This window comes from Sciurus carolinensis, chromosome 3, assembly GCF_902686445.1.
Source record: "Sciurus carolinensis chromosome 3, mSciCar1.2, whole genome shotgun sequence".
NCBI lineage: Eukaryota > Metazoa > Chordata > Mammalia > Rodentia > Sciuridae > Sciurus > Sciurus carolinensis.
In genome coordinates this window covers 102,780,214-102,806,013 of record NC_062215.1, presented here as the reverse complement: position 1 = coordinate 102,806,013, position 25,800 = coordinate 102,780,214, and the positions used below count along the sequence as shown (strand labels likewise).

Here is a 25,800-nt window from a genome sequence, read left to right as displayed (position 1 = left end):
TCTTCCGTTTCAAGGATAATGATGTAAATTATAATCCAGTAACAGTTTTGGCAATTGTCAATTCACTTAAGAGTCACCAAAAATAATTTTTGTTTTACCAATCTTAATTATTGTTCTTTGCCTTTATCATGGTTTTTAATGCTAATTTTAGTAAACCATTTACTGGAAGCTTATACTCTATCTTATATGTGTCTATAAATTACCTGGGGAGCGGGGTTTATGTGGGGACTTTAGCTTTCAGTAAGTAGTGAACAACCTAATATTGCTCAGCATTTACACTGTTGGCAGATTTCTCCAAACTTTAAACCCACTACTTCCCAGTACTTCTGAAACATTAGCAGGCATCAGAATCACACGGAGAGTTTATTAACCCAGGTTTCTGGATCCTGCCCCAACAATTTGTTCTCTGTAGGTCTGGCATGGAGCTAGAGAATTTGTAATCCTAATAATTTCTCAGGTGGTACTGACCTAACTATCCAAAGACTCCTTTCTGAATACCACTACTGGAACCAAATTCTTCCAACCCTCCTGGGTTCCCTAGAATGACACTAGGGGGAGACATTGAGATTAAGAATTTATAATACATTGGACTACTTCCTATAGATTTACAATGATATTGATTAACTGCCAAAAACACTGCTACTTTTTGATCAGTGTGAAATACTAGACAAATGCAGGAGGCAAGGAGAAAAGATAGGAAAAAGGAACAAGAGAAAAAAACAAAACAAAACAAAAAAAAAACAAAAAAAACCAGGAGAAACCCTTTCTCCCTTGTCTGAGGGCCTATAATTTCACTCATGTGTTTGAGAGTTAAGTACTGGAAAAAGATCGAGTAACCAACTGCTGTACTGGAGCAGCTTCAATCTCAGTATGATTCAAGCCCAAGTCTAACTCCCATTTAGAAGATCTGTCAGGAACTTGACATTCTTGTACTAGTGGTAAAATGATGATGATCCTGCCTCCTTCCTGGGAACTGCAGTTCTCTCTGTAATATGCATATATTTCAGGGCAGGATTCTACCTGTATCTTTCTGTAACTGTACTCATCTTCCTTTGGAAACATAATGATTGTCATCTAACCTTATTGACTAAATGATTTAGTGTCCTAGGCCTCATCAAAAGTTATCTGTTCCATTTCTTATTTTGGTAACTGTAATTCTTTTCTTTTTCCTTTTTGGATCTGTTGCACTCACATAGGTTTTGTACAAAGAAAATGTGGGGAAAGCCACCCCAACCCCTGTCACTCCAGAGATGCAGAGAGTCAAACGCAATCAAGAAAACATTAGCTCGGTATTGTCTTGAGAAATGAAAGTGCTTTGAATTTTACAACATAACCCCTGCAGTTTGGCCTGCTTCTAACCTCATCCAAGGTTAAAAATAAACAAAACAAAAATTACATTTGAATATCCTCTAAATATTATACCACATTTAGAGTTGCCATTAACTGTCTTAAGTTTTCTACTTGAGAGCTTGTGATAGTAATAGATTATGCCTAACATTTTCCTTCCCCCAACTGTATTATATTTCATAGTGAATGTTGCCTCCTAGTGACTTTTGGATACAACTTTGTATCTCACAGGTACTATACAAAGAGAGCATGGGGAAAGCAACCCCCACACCCTTTACTCCTGAGATGGAAAGAGTCAAACGCAATCAAGAAAACTTTAGCTCGGTATTTCAGAGAGGAAAAATAAATTATTAAAACTTTAACAAGCCTGGCCATCATGGTTATACCACTAATTTATTCACAGTGTTTCCAAAATTCTTTATATATATATATATATTTTTTAATTCTCCCTTGTCAACTTAAAAACAACAAATCAATCCTACTAGCTCACACTGATTCATTTGCTTTCTCCCATAACATTTTAATGGCTTTTTCTTCCTGAGGTGTTTCTTATAAAGTGTGATATAATTGAGCCATAACAACAGCTAAATGATTTTTCAGAACTGTTTTTCTGTTCTCTGATGTCTGGATGCTTTCTTGGCTCCCCTAGGTATTGTACAAAGAGAATATGAGAAAAGCAACACCGACACCTGTTACTCCAGAGATGGAGAGAGCTAAGCGCAACCAAGAAAACATTAGCTCGGTATTTTCTAGGATTAAAAAGAAGTAGTGCAACAACTTGAAAAATAACATTTTAACATCATGAAAACATGTCTTCTCATTCAACTGAAAAATAAACACTAAAATTTAAAAAGAGAAATGCAACATGTTGAAAATAACGTTTTAACACCATAAAAATGTGCACTTTCTTCAACTGAAAACTAAAATTAACACAATCATGCTTTTCAATTCTAAATGATCATACTAAAAATAATTGTCAGTGTTTTCCACTTCTTTTACTTTACTCTGAGGTAATTTTTCATAACCAACTATAACAAATTGACTCCCTAACATACTCAATCTTAGGTTCTACATTATTTTTAAGGTACCTTATTGAATGGATAATATTCAGAAATGGATGACTTCGTTGGCTTTGATATTTTGGAATTTTAGTGTCTGGAGGACTCTGATTTTTGTATTAGCACCTTAGTTTATGCAATCTGGATATTACCTGAGATAAATGATTACTTGTTTTAAAGGATAGTACTTTCAAACACTCATATCAGATTTAGTGCCAAGTATCATCAAATATGCTGGTGTTGGTGCTACAATTCCTAGCAAACCCAAGAGGCCACTTTCTTTCACTTTTTTAAAAATCATACTGTGCCCCATCTCCTTTGAAAATGGATACTTCATTTTCAAAGTCAAAACAAGTACTTTCTCTTCTGATGTGAGCCCTACTCATCTTCATGCTAACTGGGTCCACTGTTGGTCATGTGTCTCACTGGGTTTGATCTATTGACTCAGGCTTCCCTCGTCAGCTTCTTTCGACTCCATCTGTTGGAAAGGTTTAAGGTTTCAGAATGAAGACAATACCATGAGTTATACTCATGCATGATTTCTCCTCCATAGGTTCTTTATTCTGATAGCTTCCGGAAACAAATACAAGGCAAAGCTGCCTATGTATTGGATACCCCAGAGATGAGACGGGTAAGGGAAACCCAACGGCACATCTCAACGGTGAGTCAGAAATTCTTTAGGGTTGGTTGGACGACCTGTTGGAACATGTAAAAAACAAACATGGTCATACCATATTTTCATAATGCAAATTCACAACATTTCAGGTGAAATATCATGAAGATTTTGAGAAACACAAGGGTTGCTTCACACCAGTGGTGACCGATCCTATCACTGAACGAGTGAAAAAGAACACGCAGGACTTCAGTGACATTAACTACCGAGGTATTCAGAGAAAAGTGGTAGAAATGGAACAAAAGCGAAATGACCAGGATCAGGAGACTATTACAGGTAACAGAACAAAAGGGATATTAGCTACACTAAGGCAAAATACAAAGGAACTCCATCTTTTTCATTAATTATGCAAGAAAGCCCCTATTATCTCACAGTTTGCAAAGCTGAGGTCTCTTGTACCTTATCTTTGTTCTCTTCTTAGGAGAAAACCAGAAGGTAAGCTGAATAAGAGTGATTCAATCCTCCTGTGGTTGCTTAAATTCATGCTTCAGTTTTCAGGTTATTGAAAGAATTCAAAAACAACCGTTCTGATTGTTGGTATTCCTTTCAGGACTACGTGTCTGGCGTACTAATCCTGGTTCAGTTTTTGACTATGATCCAGCAGAAGACAACATTCAATCCCGAAGTTTACACATGGTTAATGGTATGTTGTGTCACAAGAGGCTTACAACATAAATGTTCCTATATTGGTCTAGAGTCAATGACTTTTAGGTTCTTAGGTTCCATCCATCTTGGGTTTCATTTTGTGAGTTGACCATTACTAGTGGGCCAAAATAGTGCAAGTTAAAAAAAAGATTTTGTTTCACTGCCTGAGTTCATGTCTTCTTCACTCTCCATTATTATTTCTATTTTTTCCCAAAGAAAGGCAAAGGAAAGAGAATAGATCTGATCTTAGGAGCTTTCTGAGCTTTTTTATGTCAAGGAAGTATTCATTCAGTGAAACATCTACATATCTTTATGCTTTCTGTTCTTGTTAAAAAGTAGAATGATATGTAGTCCTTTTCCTCAAAGGACTTATACTCTGGTTTACTGATGAAGAGGCAAGTAAATCCTGGTTACACCCCGACAAATTTTTAAAGGTCTGCCCAGAGTTTCACTGGAACAGAGAGAGTATCTATATCAGTTTGAAAGTTAGAGAGGACTTTCTGGAGAAGATGAATTTAAATGTGATTACTAGTTATTTGTTTTGGTGAACAGGAAAATGGGCAAAGTGGTGGGAAGGAGTAGTAGTTAAAGATAATTTCTTGGATTTGAATTCTAGCTGTCCCCAGGTTATGATGCTACCTCTAATCCAAAGGGAAGTTGAGGCAGGAGTATCTTAAATTGAAGGCCAACCTGGGCAACTTAATGAGACCTGTCTCAAAAAAAAAAATAAATAAAAATAAAAAGGGCTGGATATATAGTTAAGTGGTAAAGTGACCCTGGGTTCAAGCTCCAGTATAGGGGGAGTGTGCGGGAAGGGAGACAGGAAATTCTGGCTGTACCACTTCACAGTTACATGACCTGTGGCCATTTACTTAAGCTCTCACTTATAAAGTAATGGTAACTACACATCAGAAGAGTTGTGAGGGTTTAATCCATGGAAAACCACTTAAAACTATGCTTGGCAAAAAATAACCACAACTGAGACTCAATTACTATTAGGCATTACTAACGCAGAAATTTCACCTCTGCTATATGTCTCCCAATTACTTCTTTCCAGTCCAAGCTCAGCGCCGGAGCCGGGAGCAGTCAAGATCTGCCAGTGCAATGAGTATCAGTGGGGGTGAAGAGAAGTCTGAGCACTCAGAAGCTGCCGACCACCACCTTTCCACCTACAGTGATGGAGGAGCCTTCTTCTCTGCGGCCTCAACAGGTAGAAGTGGGATGGTGCTGACTTTGCTGGAAAGCTACTGATTGTTACTATTGGAGATGCCTTGAATGAAAAACAAACAAAAACTTGTTCTAATGAGAAAACCCGAATTGTGGAGCACTGTATAAACTTAGATGTTTCATTCTTGTCGGTTTTATTAGATCCTCCTTTCTTAGAAATCATTATGGGGGAAAAGGCAACACTTTAGCTGCTAAGCATAGATTAAATGTATAGTGACATTTTCTTTTTATAAACTATTATTTTCCTTCTTTGCAGCTTACAAACATGTAAAAACCACGGAGCTCCCACAACAACGATCATCTTCAGTTGCTACCCAACAAACCACATTATCTTCTATCCCATCTCATCCATCTACTGCTGGAGTAAGTAAATGAAAACTTACTCAAATCACTCTTATTTTTTGATATGTGCAAAAAAACCCACAAAAAACATAGGTATCCTATTCTTTTTAAATGAAACCTTCTATTTTACATGATGTTCTTTTACTTCACATCTCATGTAAATGTTCAAAATCAGAAAACCTTCAATACTATGCAAACCCAAATTAATGAAAAGCTTCATTCAATGATTTTTAAAGAAATTATGCAAAGTATCAGTTTTGGCTCATTGGTTTTATGCACTATCTTAAACTAGACATTTTACTTACTGCCCAGAATCATTCTTCAAGAATATATATACATATGTTCATGCACATGTGCATACATGTATTCATGTCAAAGTTTATATCTCCCCTGTTAACATATGGTGAAATTGTAAGGTAAATCATGTTCACAGTTCACCTGGCTGCTTTACAACTCTTATTTTTAAATCCTGGACCACCTCATTTATAATGTCACAAAAACACACTGCTTAAGGACTAAGTATGAAGATAACTATCTTCACTGAAGGTCATAAAAGAAGATCTAAATATATGTTGAGACCCATTATATTTCTAGAAGGGAATACTGTAAGCGTGTCATTTCTCATGAAATAAATTAATAAATTCCAGACAGTCCCAATCAAATTCCCAATAGGATTTTTAAAAAACTCATGCTCTAATCCTAAAATTTATTTGAAAGAGTAAAAATATAATAAGCAAATATAGATTTGGCATGGTAATAAATATAAAAATAGACGAAGTCTAGAAACAGACTTTATAAGAATTACAAATCAGTAGGAAGGGGATGCATAATTTAATTATGGGTGGGGAAACCTTCCTAAGCAAGTTATGAAACTGGGGCTGGGGAGATAGCTCAGCTGGTAGAGTGCTTACCTCGTAAGCACAAGGCCCTGAGTTCGATCCCCAGTACCGCAAAAAAAAAAAAAAAAAAAAAAAAAAACGAAACTGGAAGAATAAAGAAAAAAACCAAGAGATTTTGCCATAAAATTTTAAATGTTTCTATAACAAAAAGAAATATGTTGAACTGAGAGAAAATACTTGAGTATAGATTACAAAAATATTGTTTAAAAAGTATAAAATTCAATGACAAATTATTCCCCTATCTCTCAAAAGATGGACCTGAAAAGGCAAGAATAGACAATTTGCAATCCATGAAAATGGCCACCAAAAAAAGTGTTCATCATGACTAATAATCAGAACAGGCAAATAAAATCAAGTATCATACTTGAACATTAGAGCAAAAGCTCTTAAAAATAAACATCATCATCTAACCTAGCCTAACACTTTTACCTTTAAAAGCTGTTTCTTCCCAGCACATGAGGCCCTTGGTTCAATTCCCAGCACAAACATACAACTTTCTTCAGAAATTATTTACCCAAAGATAACCAGGATGCTTATTACAGTGTTAAAAAAAATGGAAATGGCTAAATAATATGTGGTATTACTAAAATGTGAAATTCTCTGCATCAATCAAAAAGAATGAGAGTTATATATGAAAAGATTTCCAAGCTATATTAAATGAGAAGGACAAGTCAAAGTATTATAGTGTTTTTCTACTTATGTTGGGGAAAATGGAAAATCTGTGAGTATAAATGTATGTATATATATTTAGAATGCAAGAAAACAATTTTTTTGGCTTCTCCTAGAAAGAAACTGGATATTTTATTTATATTTCCAAAAAATTATTTTTCTTTTTGTTGTTTATATTGTGTGGATACCTTTTAGAAAATTTTACTACTGATATGCTACCAAATTCTCAAAATGAGAGATGACTTGTGTCAACCTAAGAAACAATCAGATTCTCCAAAGCATAAAAACATTTGGGAACAGAAGAGCACTGCAATAATATATATGCTATAGTAAACGATGGGTATATTTGGAGAGGGTGAGGCAAGCAAGGGGAAGTTTTTAAAGGCAAAATGAGGATTACAGAAAATATCTTGAAACAATAATCCTTTGAAACAAGGATTAACAAGAGTAGGAACAGTCTGAGATTGAAGAGGTAGCTGATGAGCAGATGTCCTTGGAGTATTTGTTGTGTAAAATTGCAGTGGCCTATGTTCCAGGCTGTGGTTCTGGGGCATTCTTTTGTGATAATTACTATCAGACAATCATGCATAAGATTCCTTCATAATCTTCTCTTTTTTTGGTTAGGGCATGACAAAAATGATTCTACTTTGATTCTGATAACTTTCACATATGCAATATTGCTATAGCATTTCAAATTTTTTTCTGAAACAAACTCCTCAAAGGACAGACAAAGGCTGGGTGTGGTGGCATACACCTGTAATCCCAGTCACTCAGGATGATAAGGCAGAAAATTGCAAATTTCAGGTCAGCAATTTAGTGAGACCCTGCCTCAAACTTAAGAGTGGGTGGTGGTGACTGAGAATATAGCTCAGTTCTTGCGTAGCATGTGCAAAAGCCCTGGGTTCAATCTCCAGGACTGAAAATATTTTTAAAAAAGATATACACATAAAATTAGCATATTCTCTTTTCTCTATGGGTATACAGTTTTATGACTGTATAATGAACACAGTATGAAGTTCATTATTTGAAGGATACAATTCACTGTCATTCATATTTCATTTACCAAGTTCTATTACTACCATAATCTTAGAACATTTCATCAACATTAAAAAGAAAAACAAGCTTAAACCCATCAGCATTCACTCCCCATTCCCAGCCTCTCCCTTCCAATCCCAGTTGTCTACTACTAATCTACTTTGTCTCTCCAGCTTTGCCTATGTGGGACATTTCATATAAATAAAATCACGGCATATATACGTAGATTTAGTACATGGCTGCTTCATAATGTTTTGAGGTTCATCATATGCATCATGTATCAGTACTTCATTCGACTATATGGATATACCTCATTTTGTTTATTCATTTATCAGTTGGTAGGCATTTGGGTTGTTGCCACTTTGGGGCTATTAAGAATAATACTGCTATGAACATGATTCTGCGAGTTACCACACAAACATGTTTTCATTCTTCTTGGTTATATGTATACTTAAGAGTGAATTTGCTGGGTCATGTGATTTCCCAAAATGGCCACACCATTTTACATTCCCACCAGGAGTTAATGAGGGTTCAAATTTCTCTCCCATTTCTTTAAAACCTGTTGTCTTTTTGGTGATTATCACCATTCTTGTGTGGGTGTCTTCTGTTTTGATATGCATTTCCCTGATGACATTGAACATCTTTTCATGTGGTTATTGGCTATCTGTATATCTTTGAAGAAATGTCTGTATACATCATGGGCTTGAGTTGTGAGTTCTTTATGTATTCTAGATGTTAATCCCCTATCATATATATGATTTACAACTCGTTATCTTATTTCTTCAGTTTTTACTTTCTGGGTGATAGTTGCACTTTTTTTTTTTTTTTTTTTTTTTTTTTTTTTTAGCAACTTAAATTTGTGAAATAAATCAGATCTTACCAGTAGGTGTTGGTTATTACAAATCCCATATAACTTTCTATTTCTTTCCATCCCTATGAATAGAAAATCTTCCGTGCCATGTATGACTATATGGCAGCAGATGCAGATGAGGTGTCCTTCAAAGATGGAGATGCTATTGTAAATGTTCAAGCTATTGATGAAGGGTGGATGTATGGCACTGTGCAAAGAACTGGAAGGACCGGCATGCTCCCAGCCAACTATGTTGAAGCTATTTAGGCACTTCAAAAATTCAGATCTGTTTGTAGGACCTACACATCCTGCAGTCAGTATTTCAGTTTAGACTCAACATGATTTCTTCTCAAGTTAATGGTTTTTTTGTGTGTGCCATATCATTTATGGCAGTAACATCTCATAATTCCTTTCTGTATGAACTCCAATAATTCTCCATTAAATCAAATGTTAATCTGTTCAGTTTTTAAACTAGACTTACATTTTCATTACTTTCTGAACTTGCACATGAAACTTCAGACATTAAACCTGTACATTCTTTATATTAAACAATGCCATTTATGAAATTTCCTTTGGGTTTTAAAATCAGTTGAATTTCAGAAGACATTTTAAAAGCTCCTGCTGTGTTACATTATTACTGTATCGACCCAGTTTTTCCCATTTACAAAAAATGGTGAACATTTTTTCTAAAAGAAGGCATTCTGAACATGACAAATACACTGTGGGGAAAATGGCAGATATTCATCTTTCCCTTGCTTGCTTTTAAATGCTAATGCTTCTGTTTCTAATCCAGTTCTAAAATTATAAACCTGGTAGTCAGTATAGATTGGTGATAAACTAGTAACTAATAAAATTGTTTTCTGCAACAAACTGCTGATGGAATGAACTTTATTTTTAATGCTTTCAATGTACTGTAGACATTCTCAATACTGTCCATAATGTGTTCAGCAAACTTCCCTGAAACATTTTAGAAATAGCTATGGGATTCCCAATGAAGCAACATTCATGTCTTACTTCCTGTCCTAGTCCCAGAGTCTGTAAATTACGGTAAATACACTGCAGTTGGCTGTGGAAGAAAAGCAAAGTTTGTTCCAGAAGGAACTGTCTGAGGAATCATCAGAATTTCTGTACACGGGAAAGGGAATTATCCCTTGTTTGAAACATAGGTTGCTAAGTTTTTCTAGGTTTGAGAAAGAACAAGGTGCCCTTAAATGTCCAAGTCTTGGAGGACATCAGGGAATTTTCAGGTCTGTTTTTGTGCAGTCTAGCTACTCAAGTTAGCAAGTAATCATTTTCATTTTCCTAATAAAGCTTTTTCTTAAAGAAAAATCTGTGTGAGCCATAGGAGATCCCATTTGTATCCACTGGGCCAACAGTATGGGACAAAGGGTGGAAAGATGAACCAATAATGACCTAATGCTTGTTAAGACTATTCTTCCTAAAAAACTCAACTCCTTGTAACTTTAGGTCTATTGTTACATTTTTTGGGGGAGGAGGTATTGGGAATTAAGCCTAGGACCTTGCTAGGGTTAGTGCTGTACCACTAACCTATATCCATAACCCCTAAGTTTCTTAATGTATGTCTTGCTCTCAGGCTCACAGGTGAGCGCTCTAGCACTTGTGGGGCGTATATGTGTATGTCAGGCACTGTGCTAGATGCTGGCGCTCAAGTGATAAACAAGAGAAAATAAGTGTTCTCACAGAATTTATAGCCCCAACAAGACATACCCATTAGCTTTCCACGACTATAACAAAATTCCTGAGATAATCAACCTAAAAAAAAACAAACAAACAAAGGCTTATTTGGCTCACAGGTGGAGGTCTCAGTCCATGGCTAGTTGGTCCCATTACCTTTCAACCCATGGCAAGACCGTACATCTAGTACGTTGTGACAGGAGTGAGTAGAGGTGGAAGAAGTTTATTCATGTCATAGCTGGGAATAAGAGAGAGGAAGAGACCAGAGTACCACAATCCCAGTTGAGGGCACACCCCTCAAATGACTGTCCTTCCTAAAAAGCAAAAGATCTGTCCTTGTAGCCAGGCACCACTCCTAAAATGTTCTGCCACCTCTCAAGAGCACCACTGCGATGCAACCTTAAACACATGGCCTTTGGGAACATACCAAATTCAAACTGTAGCATCTTCATGATGGGAGAGGTAATCATTCTCACTCCCAAGTCTTCAGTCTTCACCTAAACTGAGTAAAACCTAACAAGGTAGGCAATGATTCCATCATGCATAGTCCCAAACTTTGTGAATACGCTGTATCATCAGTACAATGGGTGGCTATTTTCATTTTCCTACTTGCTTTATTATCTACCTGTAAAGCAAGTAAGCAGATATTAAACTGTGCAGTTGCTACTACAAAGGTAAGTGCATTCATATTAATTTTAGACTTAATTCTTAACACTTGGAAAATTGACATGTACACAATAAGAAAATCCTTCTATACTCATAACCTAGCCTTAAAAATTGCCAACTCGTGATTACATTCTTTTACCACACCAATTCCCTCCTGCCATTATTTAATTTTCCCAACCATCTTGTTCCCTTTTGTCAGACCAATGATACTGGAGAGGTCATTTGTATTTACCTCCACAACTAGACTCCCAGGACTAACTATGAGAGAGCAAAGAAGTTAGTAACCAGATAGATATTCACTTGGTCTCCAAGAAGTTATAATAAAGGGTGGGATAGTATTTCTATGGGTTATACCCAAACGTTGAGTTGTCATTTCTCTGCAAAATTCTTGTTGAGATCATTATGATAGGCCCTAAACCAATTTACCCTTATAAAAAGGGCAAATTTCACCATGGTAAAAGTGTTAACCCAAGCTTGGCCTAGGACCTTTCAGATGTCTGAAAGATGAAGAAAATTCCCTCAAAGATTCAGTTGGTTCTCATCCAGTCAGTTCAAATACACTAAAAGGAACTTCATAACTTAACTCTCAATCCTGGTACAAAATTCCCTTCCCCTCTACCAGAAGGTCCACCCCAACTACAATATAAAAGTGAGAGATCTTACAGGAAGTCAGAGGTAACTTTTTCTACTTCGCACCTTGATGCCAATGATTTATAATGAATCTGCACGTACAATGTATATAAATGATTTCAAAATACTTAAGTTCTATTTTTCTATTTGACTGGAAGGACCAATAGGTGTCAAATCTTCTTGTGAGTTCTAGAAGCCTGAAATTTGAAATAAAACACAGGAACTAGAAGAGATGTAAAGAGAATACTGGGTAGTTCTGGTTAGAGTGTAATTAGATTTTTTATTTTTAAAAATTCAAGTTGCAATAAAAAGAAATTTCTATGTGCTATTTTAATTTTCAGTAAATGTGTATGTAGAGGATCTTATTAAAATTGATCTATTTTATAAACATTACTGAAAAACAAGGAATAAATTTGAATATACATGCATATAAGAAAGCCACGTGAAGATGATGGCAGAGACCAAGGCAATACTTCTAAATACCAGAAATGCCCCAAACTGCCAGAAAAATCACTAGAAATCCAGGAGAGTGGCATGAACAATTTTTCTTATAATTCTTATAAGTATCACAGGGTACTTTCTCTCAGAATTCAAACATCTAGTCATTTTGTGGTATACTTTGCAATAGCCTTAGTAAACTAAAAGCAGGTTCTTTCAACATCAATTTATCACATTTTTCTTAAAGACTATTGATTTAAATGTCTGTGGAATCCATAAAATTATGCATAAATCAGAAAACCTCTTTAAAAATCCTCTAAAAAGCAAGCCATAAAAGGGGCAAAATAAATGATTCGTGTCTCAATCATTTTATTCATCAGTCTCTCACATATGCACACAAATATCCGGCAAACAAAAGGGAACACCAGAATTGTTTCCATAGTTTTATTTTATGTAAAAGTGCATCTCTCAAAATGTTTCCACAACCAGTTTCAATTGGCAAATAACAATCAACTCTCAAATGATTCCTGAAAGGTTTTATTGTGGACCAAACAGATTCTCCTCTCAATACAGTCATAACCAACCAGAAACACTTTTAAGTCTACCTGCTGTGAACATTTTATGAAGCATTACATAATCAACTCTGGCTTCACCCTTCTTATCTACTAGTGCAATTAATGAGGGAATTAACAAGAACGTCCATTAAATTTGAACACTTTATGAATGCAAAATTAAGTGCCCAGAACTTACCAAGTGACAGTGACAAAAACAGGGTTAACAAAGGACTGAATTCACTATTAGTCTAAGTGCATAACAGGGATAACCCCAGGAGGTAGTATGAAAATAGGCTGATATCAACTGAAAACACCAACACAGAAAGCAAACTCCTGTGTCATTATTTCACAGGTGTGGTTTAGTGTTAGTGCTAGCTGCTTTTTTCCCTCAGACCACCAAAGTCCCTGAATACTACAGCAAACAACTCACTATAAAGAGTTTAAGTAGAAAAATGTGGGTTGGGGATGATATATATATATATATGTATGTATATATATTATTATTTGGAGGGGTATTGGGGATTGACCTCAGGGGCACTTGATGTTTGAGTCACATCCCCAGCTCTATGCTATATTTTATTTAGAGACAAGATCTCCTTGGGTTGCTTAGCTCCTTAGGGCTGGCTTTGAACTTGCTATCCTCCTGCCTAAGTTCCAAAACTGATGGGATTGTGGGTGTGTGCCAGTGCAACTGGCTAATGTGTGTTTTTGAGCAATGCTAAAAGACAAATGATATCAGAGGAATCGATTTTGTACATGGAATGTAGTGTGTGATCACAGTCCAGATCCCAATCTGCCAGTGAGGATACAAATAACCAAACTGATCATGTACTACATAGGAACAAAAATTATCCTCTATAACAAGAGACTGACAAACTTAGAGGGCCAGATATTTTAGGAGACGTAGATCTGACAGACCGCTCAACTCTTACCAGTTTATAGAAAAAGTATATAATTAGGCATGAATGTGTTCCAATAAAACTTTATAACACTAAAATTATAATACCTTCATAATATCCTTTAACCAATTCCAATCAATTAAAAAATGTAAAAAACAGTTGTAGCTCAATGGCAGTCCAAAACACAGGTGGCAGTTCTCTAAGAACTTATTATGAAGACTGCCATCCTTCAGTTTCTGTATTTGAAACCAATTCTCTTAATTCTATTCTTCCAGAAAAACATTCTATAAAAATAAGATGCCTCACTTTTATTCAATTATGCATAAAAAGTTACTATACTACATTCCATTTTCAGTTCATGATACTTTTCTTCTTCGAATTTGTATGTGTGGCACTGGGGATCATACCCAAGGCCTCGTGTGTGCTAGGTAAGTGCTCCACCACTGAGCAACACCCCCAAACCCCATGACTTTTATTTTCAGAGTGAATTTCCTATTTAGCTTTTTATCCTTTTAAGAAAAATAGATAACTTTTGTTGGAAATTGTTAATTATCAGCTTGGGGGTGAAGATTAATAATGAATTCTTAAAATAATCACTCAGGTTATTTATAAACATCAACTATGGTACTGTGTTTAGAGCAGTTCTCTGGGATCACTGGCTGCCAGCTATTTTTCAAATATACAGAACTGCTCAACCCTAACGACCTAAAGTAATGCTTGTAATTTCAGGTCAGTATGCCTTTCCCTTTTACTTCATTTTATCACTTTATAGTGCACCAATTTTATCAGCATATATACTTATTATATGAAGACCTTATTTTATCCACATTTAAATTAGCTAAGATAATACTACCCCTGCTACAGGAACAGAATAAGTTACACAGGCATTTTTCTTCCTTTAACAATCGAAAATACTGCCCTCAAAATTGTTTACAAGGGGCTGGGATTGTGACTCAGTGGCAGAGCACTTCCCTAGCATGTGCAAGGCTCTGGGTTCACTTCTCAGCACATGTATAAATCAAAAAAATAAAGCTCTGTTGCCAACTAAAAAAAATATATATTGGCCAGGCATGGTAGCAAACACCTGTAATCCTAGTGGCTTGGGAGGCTGAAATGGGAGTATTTCAAGTTCAAAGTCAGCCTCAGCAACTTAGCGACAGGGTCTGGAAATTAAAAAAAAAAGAGAAAAAGAAAAAAAAAAAGGCCAGGGATTTGGTTCAGTGGTTTAGTGCCTCTGGGTTCAATCCCTGGCATGCCCCCCAAAATTTTACAGTCTCAGGTAAATGAAGTGGTTGTCTTTTATTCCAATAGTATTTTTTCCACCAGGGGAATAAGCATTTACAGTTTAGCCCATCATGTCTGAACTTAACTGCTATTTGGGGAGAACAAAGCTTACTGTATAAAGGAGATAATGGTTAAGAGCACATTATATAATTCAACATATGTTCTAAGAACTGAAAGAATGAAACTTCATAATTCTCCAAGACTAATATCTAGACACCTTCAAACTTGAAGAATTCAGATTCTAATGGACACACGCAAAAGGTAATATATAAAAAGTCAGGCACATTAACAGACCTACCATTAACTCAGCAATCAGAAACCTCCAAAAAGCAATCAATAAATCTTGATAAACCAATTAAAGAAACCCACTACTTAACTTTTGCCTACATTTTTTGAAGCGTACTGAATGAGACAAGTTCTCACACAAAGGGAATTTAAATATGTGTGAGAAATCTGGTATCTAAACAATTCTAAGAGAAACTCACTTTTAGAGGATCAAATTTATTCTTTCAAACTTCACTTTATAATGAAAAACAGGAATTCTCAACCACAAAATCTTGCAGTAAATTAACTCACCAGAGATGCTTGGGAAAATGACTGGTGTGTCTGTCAGATATGATTTCATCATAATATTACTAACTTAATTACCAAATGAGTCTTAGGGATAGTCTGTCTTCGAGGCTTATTAATAAAATAATGAAGAATCATAATAGCAAAGCTTAGAGAGTGAAGTATTTCTAAGTATTTGAAAATCTACATTAATGTCAATACTCCCAAAGATTCTATAAAGTTAAATCTTTAATTCTTTAGTATGTCTATTTAAAAAAATAATTCATATTTTTTAAATGCTCCCCAAAGAGGAAAAATTCTGTCCTTAACTTTCTAAAAAAAAATTACACCTTAACTTGAAGACTTTAAAATACTCTGCATCCTCAATTTATAAACTTGAAAAAGTTATGAAGGTCTAGCTTTTGTATTCTGTGGCAATATTCCCAAGATCTTATATCTGCTTGGGTTAGCAAAAACCTTCTGGACAGTTTGAAACATCTTAGGCTCATCTACTATAAAGTCCAACCACATCGGCACATATATGAATCTCAGGACACAGCTCAGAGCTTCAGAATTAAGAGTCCACATTTTTATACACCCTCCAAGTTTGAGAAGTACTGTGCTAAAAATCAAAACTTTAGTCTAATGTTTGTACAGAGCCTAAGAATTTTCAAATGGACATGGGTTATTAGTGAGCAAACAACAGCCCCAACCGCAAGTCACGATACAAGTCTTAGCCTAATTACTGTTTTATAACAAACTACCTCTGCAAATCAGTTATGAAGAAAAAGATGAAGTCAATGTTGCAAGTAATGGCTTTAGGGGAAAATGTTAACTCATTTATACTAAGAAAGCATTAAAAACAGCACTTATTTTTAATTATTCTCATTCCTTTACCTAAAAGAAACAACAACAACAACAACAAAAAACCCACCACCCCACTTAAATATTTAGATCAGTACCATTTTCCCCTAAATTTTGTTTCTGGTTCTCCCACTTATTCATTTTTATGATTCTTAAATATGTAACAGAATCCCTGACTATCTTCAAGCTGTAAAGGAGAAAGAATCAATGGGCAATGTCAAAACTATGGCACCTTTGAAGTTCAAATTTGAATCCTATTTTCGACTGTATTACCTGCGATTAACATTAACTAGGTTTAGCCTACTAGAATTAACAGTAAAGCTCCACACACTTCAACATTTTATTTTTGCTGGGCTGGTATGGAACCTAGGACCTCAGGCATAGTAAGAAAGTACTTTAGAACTGAGCAACATTCCCACCTCAATAATGTTTTTCGAACCTATTAAAACTGTAAAAATGGACTCAAATGAATGGTGAAAATTCAAGTTACTGTGGAATCCAAACAGATTTCACAGATATGAAAAATACTACCCCCTTCTGCCTGCCGCTAGATTCTTACATGCAATAAAATTAAGAAACCACATTTGAGTGTTATTAATATTTACCATTTGTTTTATTTAACCATTAGAAAAGATCTGAAAAAAACAAACTTCATTTTAATAACAAAACAACACACTGGAGTTTTTTTTGTTTTTTTTTTTTTTCCCCCACCTATTTCAGGAATCATTCAGGGGAAAATCTGCAGAAAGTTTTGAGGCAATACTGAAAGGTGACTAAAATGTATGCTTATAACCAAACCAACAAAGAAGATTTATAATAAGATGGCCCTTTCCTCAAATACTATTTTTAAACACATCAATTAATCATAATTTGTTTTAACTAATATTGGTGCTTTTATCAAATTCAATAACTTAAGTAAATGATAATCATCTTGGTCATATTTTCTGCTATATTATTCAGCTTCCTAAGAGCTTCATTCCACCACAAATAAATTTAGTTCAAACAAATGTTAAGATATGCAGTCATAAAATAAGCTAATTTTGACTCTTGTACCTATATTTAACTACTATTAACTTACCCCAAACATCACACACCCTTCTTATCCGTAACTGTTCACTAAAAACTCATGTCTTTTTACTGTTAAATATAATCGACAATGTTAATCCACAATTATAATTTTGTTTTTAAAAATTAGTTTTTTCTTTAGTTTTTCTCCAAGCTTACAATCTTTAGTTCAACAATCACAGAATTTCCTTTTAAAATGATTGTTGGTATATATCACATTTACACCCAAAAATATCTATAATAGATTTATGATTATGAAAAGAAAACAAAAAACAAAACCCAACTTTCACAGGAGCTGGATGAGTTCCCTGTTGGAAAAAGGAGACCTAAGTAAATTAGACACAAGGATTAAACTTTCTATGACTTGCTGCAGAAACATGCCTTTTCAAGTAGAGATTGGGTTGTGAATCAAGTGTGAAACCAAGATCATTCACTAATGCAGTGAGAGAATAAGTGAGATACATGCTCAATTAAAAAGACAAAACAAACATGGGAAGATGGGTGCTAACATAAGTTGGTAAAAATTTACAAATAATTATACACCCCCCGTTTATAAAAAAAAAAATAGGCAAAAGATACACGTATAAAAACAGTTTCAAATTTCTTCCAAGTTTAATTTTAGGTATAGATGAATAGAACAGATAATCTCTAGACTCGTTATAGTCCAACTTGCAAGGAAAATATTCAGTCTAACTCTCCATTAAGAAGAAATGTAATGAGGCACGCTTTCTAGTGGTTGGTATCGTCTTCCAAACCAAAAGAAAAAAAAAAAAAAAAAAAAAAAGCTAAGGGCATGAATTTCAAAGTTATTGCGCAACATTTTCTCATTTAGGATACTTTAGAAAATAGATTTTTTTTTAAAAAAAGTGGTACTGGGGATTGAACCCAATACCTTGTGCATGCTAGGCAAGACCCCTACCACTGAGCTACATCCCCAGTCCTTCTTTATTATTTTGAGACAGAGTCTCACTAAATTGCCCAGGCTGACCTCAAACTTGAAACCCTTCTGCCTCAGTCTCCCAAGTCACTGGGATTACAGGCATGTGGCACTGGGCCTGGCTACACTCATGTTTTAGCTAAAACTATTAATTAAATATAAAACTATTTGTTGTTTTATATGCAGGTACATAAGCCTACAAATATCTGCAGCAAGCACATGAAGCACTTCTGTCCATACAGATATTTCCATATTAAATATATACAAAATATTTCTATTAAAGAAAACCAAAGTATTCACAAGAACCTGCAGAAATATTCATGCAGTTAATGAAGGCTGAAATTTATAAATTAAAATGTCATCTACACATAATGTACAGTCATGCATTTAGAAATGAATACTATGTCTAGTAAATTTTCATAGGCAAATGCTGCTGCACAAATACTTGCTAATGCAAATGAATGGAATCTGAACTTACAGAACTGAACTTATTAATGTCACTGCCTTTCATGGTTTGAAATGTTATCGACCTTGCAGTCTCCCCTTTTAAATTGTATGGTGTATTTCAGAACTTATTTTATCAATCAAGAAAACTAGTGATGTTTAAAAAAATTCAATTTCTCTTAAAATACTAAATGGAATTTTCATGGGTTGTTGATCTCCAACGTGACTGTAGATTTTTTATTATCGAGTTTGCCATAGTACCAAGTTTCTCATGCATTTCAAATAGCTGGCTTCCTGAATAACTGTGGAGATCTTCTGCATCCAGTTGAAGAGCAAGAGCACTAATTTGTGCAACAAGATTTTTAGATAATGGAGTTTCTAAGGGAACAGGATCAAGCAAATCTAAAAGAAAGAGAAAAAGAGCACATTACATATATACCAGTTAAAATATTAGATATATAAATGTATGTACCTATCTCCTATCAAAGATAAAGAGTAAGTACATAACATTCAATTTGAGAAAGTAGGATGGGAGTCCCTCTTCTAGAGGGAAGAAGACAGAAAAATCTATCATAGCATATTACTCTGTGCTACTAAAGAAATGACAATTTTTATTAATTGGAACAGAATGTATATTTTATAACCTTATTGGAGATATTATGGACTAGACTTTCATCATTAGAAAAAACACCTGAAATCAAAGTTTTTCATGTACTTGGATCAAGGACAAAAATACAAAAAAACTTGTTAAACTAATAAGGTATAGTTAAATTAAATTAAAACTAAAAGCATAACAAAATATTTATTCAAGAAATAAGCTCATCTTCTAAATAAAATTGTCTCACTTTGCTAAAATATACCTGAGGCAAGTCTTTCTTCATCAGTTGAGAGAGATTTATTTTCTATTCCATTTACTGATTTTTCAGAAATATCAAAAACTGGAATCTCTTCCAGTCCACGAGATTTTACCTTGATTATATAGAGTAGTAAAAAACAAAAACAAATCAAAAGTTACTTTTAATAGCAGTAATGGTACAAACATTAGAAGAGAATACATTATGTGGAAAATTTTGTTCCACAATCATAATTAACTTTCATTGAAAAAATACTATTTTCAAAAAGTTAAGATTCACCTGACTCAGCAATTCCAATTCTAGGTACATACCTAAGAGAAATGAAAACATAAGCCCATACAAAAATTTTATGATTGTATACAGCAACACTGTTTATAATAATAAAAAGTGAAAAGAAGCCCAAATGTTCATCAACTGATGGAAGGGTTAAACAAGCATGGTATACCTATACCATGGAACACTATCGTGCCTTAAAAAGGAAGAAAATTTTGGCCTATTCTATAACATGGATAAACCTGGAAAACCATATAGTAAGTGAAATAAGTTAGAAAACAAAAAAAAAACACAGGTTGTATCCTCACTTATAAAAATATCCAGAATAGGAAATCTGTAGAGAAGTAAATAAGTGGTTATCTACAGATAAGGGATGGAAGTGACAGCTAATAAGTTCAGAACTACTTCTAGAGGGTTTAAAACCACCAACAAAAATGTTCCAAAATTAGTTCATGTGGATGGTTGTGTAACTATAAACATGTTAAAAAGGGGGGGGGGGGTGATTACATAATAGTATGCCATGGTAAGTGAATTTCAGAAACTCACTGAGACTGAAAATTACTAGTATAGTTTCTGATTTTGTTTTTTAAGTAAAAGGTCAAAAGAGATTTTTGAATGTCACAATTTAAAAAAAAAAATCAAGGACTTTATAGAAGTGTTCAGTAGCTGGCAAACCTGTTTGAGAAATTCTAATATTTCCCCTTTAAAATTCTCTATTTTTTCCCTTTATTTGCAATGTCTAATAATATCAACAGACAGAAAGTCCAAGTTTCAAACAAGTCTCTGACCCCTGAGTGTGATCCCTGAAATTATGCACAAAATTTTCTGTATAAAATCTTTGAGGGAAAAAATCTTAGTTTTCATCAGAAATCTGAAAACAGTCCACAACCCAGTCCACGACCATCAGAAATATGAAAATAGTCCACATATACACATATGTATATATGTTTGTGTATGTGTGTATAAAATGTTGGTAGGAAAAACAAGTACAAATAAATAACCGATGTGGTAAACATCAAAGTCAAAAGTTCTGTGACCTACAAATTTGCAAAGCTTTCAATAAATGTTTAGACTTCAGTATCTAGGCTTTAGGAAAACAGTCATGAAATTCATCACAATTTGGTGAAAATGATAGGGTAAAGAAAGGGATATGAGAGAACGGAAAAGATAATTTTAAAAGAAATCTGAGGTACATTATATAAAAACAGTATATAGCTGGGCACAGTGGTGCAGGCCTTAATCCGAGCAGCTTGGGAAGCTGAGGCAGCATTGTTTGCAAAGTCAGCCACAGCAACTCAGCAAGGTCCTAAAGCAATGCAGCGAGACCTTGTCTCTAAATAAAACATAAAAAAACAAACAAAAAACCCAGGGATGTGGCCCACTGGTTAGGCAACACTGGGTTCAATCCCTGGTACCAAAAAAGTATAAAATAAGGGAGCAAATTTCTCTGTAGCTTTATAAAGTATTCTTTTAACTTATTGGCAGTGGAGGGGATGAAGGGACCATAAAATGGAATTTTAAGCAAAAAGAGTTTAAATGTGAACTTCTTTAACTATGCTGTTGGGTCGTTTATTAATACATGATTTTAATTACCATCTGAAGTTTTACCTGCTGTTCATGATACACCCGAAGAGCCTTTTTTACATTGGAAACTTTCGGAGAACGGATAGGAAGAGTTTTTATTTCAGATGCTGTAAGATTACTCAGATCGCCAATTGTTTTTATATTCTTGGCTCTGATAAGTTGTCCTAGGCCTCTTGCCCTGAAGAGACAACGAGAGAAAAAGGAAAAACAGTTTTACTTGTATACTATTAGAAAGGGCTTATTCTGTTTAATTTCTCCATTTAAACTCAATTGTAACTGATTTTATATAGCTCACCTATTCATAAGGAGGCAGGAATTTGTAAGTGGAATTTAAAATATTTTAATGTGATACATATTACACATTATCAGTACTAAAAATAAAATCTTACGTGCTTCATTCTTTACATATTCTAATGTCTTCAATAAGATGATTACTAGATTTCCTTAAGCATAAATGCCATTCTAATTGTTGTGTTACATACATAGGTAGGGTAGGAAGCAAAATTTGTTACCATGTCTAGTTTTATTCATGGATTAATCCCTTTGTTTTAATGTGCCCTCTCTCTTTCTCTCTCTCTCTCCAACTTCTATAATCAGAAATGGACTCAGTATTTGTCTGAACCATAACTCCTTGGAGGAGGTGAAGAATACCTCATGTCCTACTAAGAAATATGAAAACAGGGCAGGCTAATAACTCAAAGAGAAATTAGCAAAAGTTCTCACCAACTACCTGAAACAATTCTCTTAAGATATAGTAATTTAGAATTGCTCACTCAAGGAAATTTCAATTTAAAAATCTTAATTTAAAAATTTTTTACTTAAAAAAAAAAAAAACACCAAAAATCACTTATTAGCAGTACAATCTTAAGTGGATTAATCTTTATAAATTTTATTTTACAAAGTATAAATGAAATTCATAGACCAGGAGCAGTGGTACATACCTGTAACCCCAGCTACTCAGGAAGCTGAGGCAAGAAGATTGCCAAGTTTGAAGCCATCTTAGGCAACTTAGCAAGACCCTGTTTCAAAATAAAACTAAAAGAGCTGGGGTGCAATTCAGTGATATAGCACTCCTTGTTTCAGCCCCAAGTACCAAAAAAGAAAAAAAAAAAAAAAAAAAGACATTCCTTAAAGAGGTGGCATTAAGATTAAATTAAGATAATGTAAATAAAAGGATTCAATGCAATACCTTAACAAATATTGACAAACATTAATTTTATTAGCATAAATACTTTTATTATTGCCCTACAATCTACCATTCAATCTGTTTTTATTTCTGAAATGAAATGTATGGGAAGGGTACATGTTAATTAATTCTAAATATGAGAACCTTCACCAAATATTCCTCTTACTTTAAATGGCATCTTGGAATATAATCCAAAAGCCTAACTAACAACTTACCACATGTTTGATGTTATCTGAGGTAAAATGATGTCAACTGGTGCTGTACAGTTCACCAAAGCTGGGTAAACACTTTCTGTTGGGCATGGAATGGATTCTTTGGCCATTTCTGTTATCTTAGAATAAATTTCAAAAGCTATTAAATAAAGGGTCACTTGACTAAACACAAAAATATAAAAAGTTACATGAAAACTAAAGCACTTCTTACTAAACACTTCTTTGAGCTCTTAAATTTAGAGCTACGTGATCCTGGGGACAGAAATCCTTTAGATGAAGTGGTATTATGCTAGACAAAAGGAGAGAAAAAAAAAAGACTCACTTAGACCCTAGATAACTATTAATTTACAACTTAATTTTTACAACTAAGACTACAATCGGTTTTAAAATTTCAGAAAACATAAAAGAAAATGAACTATTTAATCAATTACTTGCTGAATCATCACTGCCCTCTTACTACCTTTTCATGTCTGCTTACCATAAAGTACACAAAGAACCAAACCAACAAAGTTTTAATTCATAAATAATCTTAAGACAAACTATACACACATAAATTCTAAGTGTATATACATATATACATATTTTAACACCTATCGCTTACCTTAGATTGTGCAGTAGGTGATGTTTTAACACTTTTTATTATGGGAGAACTATTTGAAGAATGGGACCTAACAATAGAACATCGCCTATCAATGTCATCTGCCAATCCTGCTTGGTATATTGGATCTGCAAATGAGACACGGCGAACCTGAAAACACAGGTCAGGTTTTAATTTAACAAAAACTAAAGTTTTCAAAGATTACAGCATAAATTCTCATCAAGAGATTACCCAAGAGTAGCATATGGGTGAAAGTCCATAGTATATAATTGTTCATCTTAGTAACTACTTTCACAGATAAATAGAGAATGGATTCTAATTATCTATGTTCTAAAGCTGTACAGTTTAGGTTATGAAACTAGGATAGTAGGAATTTGCATGTGACAATGAAACTGTACAATATGATTCTAATAACTTCACAGGCTTACTAAACAGACTGTGGGGAAAAAAGGTAAAGAGATAAAATACATAACTGACTTTTTGGTATATGTTGTTGATCACTATTGAAATTTCAATTAGGAAGCAATCTTAACCTTAGCCCAGCTTGAGGTAAACTTAAGTCTCTTCTAAATACTTAAAATATATTCAAACATTAAACTAGTTGATATTAATTATACAGTAGAGAACTCTTAGAACCATTAAGATACTATTATATGATTGATTTCCAAGAGTGTGTATGCTCTATACATCTGTCAGAGACAGAAAATACAGAATTATGCTAGGGATTTGGATCAGTGCCTGAGCACTTGCCTAGTCTGAATGAGGCCCAATTCGTTTTCTACAACTGTCAAAAAAAAAAAAAAGTATGTATGTATATGCATGCAGTATTTAAATTTGTTGCCTAAATAGGTATTAAATATAAGCTACTTTCAAATAAAACCTAACTAGTTAACCTATGGCTGAGCATGATATCATATGCCTATAATCTCAGCTACACAAAAGGCTGGACGAGGAGATTTCAAGCCCAAGGCCAGCCTTGGCAACTTACAGAGATACTATCTTCCTCCCTATTATGCAAGGAGTGGGAAAGAAAAGAAACTACATAATCTGTATAGGCAATTTGAATAATGGCATATTATTTCCAATGCATTTTATCTTCAAAGTTTTCAAGAACGTCTATGGACTATTAAACTAAGATTTTACCATATTAAAAAGAAACAAAGTAATAGCCTAGCCTCTAAAGAGAGAAGAAAAAAAAAAAATCTCAACAATTGTCACTCTTCCTAAATGGATTAATCTCTCAATTCTAAGAATTTTCAGTATACTTTGGGAAGCTGAAAAATATTCATACGGTAGAGACTAAGAAGGGAAGATTTACAAATGTGCTTGCTGAAGGCAAAAATCAAAGTGTCTTTTTTTTTTTTTATACATTCACATATCTACCCATAAGCACATCTGACGATAGCAGATTCAATTTCAAAATTAAGTTGCAGAACGTCAACACCTTTTCAGAACATCTACTTAGTTACGTAGAGGAAATTGGTCTATGTAAGCACACCTCATTTCCTCTTTTTAAAAATTCATTCATTCAATAAACCATGTAAAAGATAAAGGGTGAGAATCTAAGGTAGACACCCAGAATCCATTTTTCTGAACCAAACAAGGTATGGTTTAGTGAAGCTGATGGGGATATAAATAAGAAAATAGTGAAAGAGGGTCTGTGGGTGTAGCTCTGTAGTAGAGCAAATGCCTAGCATGTGTGAGACCCTGGACTCAATCCCTAGCACTGCAGCAGGGAGGGGTCATAAAATTGATGAAGTCAGTCTAAGGAATTCTTTTTTTTTTTTGGCGGTGCTGGGGATCGAACTCAGGGCCTTGTGCTTGAGAGGCAAGCACTCTACTGACTGAGCTATCTCCCCAGCCCCAGGAATTTTTAAAAAATCATCACCTAAGGGGCGTAGGGTTGGGGCTCAATGGTAGCATGCTCAACCTAGCACACATGAGGCTCTGGGTTCAATCCTTAGCACCACATTTTAAAAAATAATAAAAATAAAATAGTTATTGTGTCCACCTAAATAACTAAAACTAAATAACTAAGATATATTTTAAAAAATTTTAAATCCCCTAAGAATTTATATAAAGACTTAAATGAAACAGACATTATGTCCCAGAAAACACTAAGTGCTAAACCTGTATTATCAATGGCATGATCAATGTTACCCGAGTTCCTCACATGTTATGGTATGTGGTACAGGACAGATCCTAAGAGGAAGTCCTGCCAATTTTGCCACAGGTGAACAATATACAAAGCTGCATAAAGATCTTCAGTGTTGTGAGATGAAGGAACATCCTGAAAGCTGTGATCTCATTTATTTAACATGTT

The 25,800-nt window shown here is 34.4% G+C and overlaps 2 protein-coding genes and 1 non-coding gene across 7 annotated transcripts in view; 2 read left to right on the top strand and 1 right to left on the bottom strand.

The window, feature by feature from the left end:
- The window catches only part of Neb (nebulin), a 207,364-nt gene extending 197,749 nt beyond the window's left edge, over positions 1-9,615 (top strand). The window contains 9 exon segments of the mRNA XM_047543863.1: positions 1,197-1,289; positions 1,579-1,671; positions 1,997-2,089; positions 2,959-3,066; positions 3,171-3,354; positions 3,629-3,721; positions 4,781-4,933; positions 5,207-5,313; positions 8,839-9,615. Coding sequence (XP_047399819.1) covers positions 1,197-1,289; positions 1,579-1,671; positions 1,997-2,089; positions 2,959-3,066; positions 3,171-3,354; positions 3,629-3,721; positions 4,781-4,933; positions 5,207-5,313; positions 8,839-9,012 — 1,098 coding nt within the window. The 3' untranslated portion in view covers positions 9,013-9,615.
- A 116-nt stretch (positions 9,616-9,731) lies between these two features.
- Positions 9,732-9,859, top strand: LOC124981521 (small nucleolar RNA SNORD22). The gene has a single exon (XR_007108033.1). It is a non-coding gene; the product is annotated as a small nucleolar RNA SNORD22 (small nucleolar RNA).
- A 7,141-nt stretch (positions 9,860-17,000) lies between these two features.
- Positions 17,001-25,800, bottom strand: part of Rif1 (replication timing regulatory factor 1) — a 63,105-nt gene continuing 54,305 nt past the window's right edge. For all 5 annotated transcript variants that reach the window (XM_047544711.1, XM_047544712.1, XM_047544714.1 and 2 more), the window contains 6 exons: positions 23,481-23,627; positions 23,091-23,168; positions 22,883-22,998; positions 21,506-21,659; positions 19,631-19,739; positions 17,001-19,172 (listed from right to left, as the gene is read on the bottom strand). In XM_047544711.1, the coding sequence (XP_047400667.1) occupies positions 18,958-19,172; positions 19,631-19,739; positions 21,506-21,659; positions 22,883-22,998; positions 23,091-23,168; positions 23,481-23,627 (819 nt within the window). In that variant the 3' untranslated portion in view covers positions 17,001-18,957. The remainder of the gene's footprint in view (positions 19,173-19,630; positions 19,740-21,505; positions 21,660-22,882; positions 22,999-23,090; positions 23,169-23,480; positions 23,628-25,800) is intronic.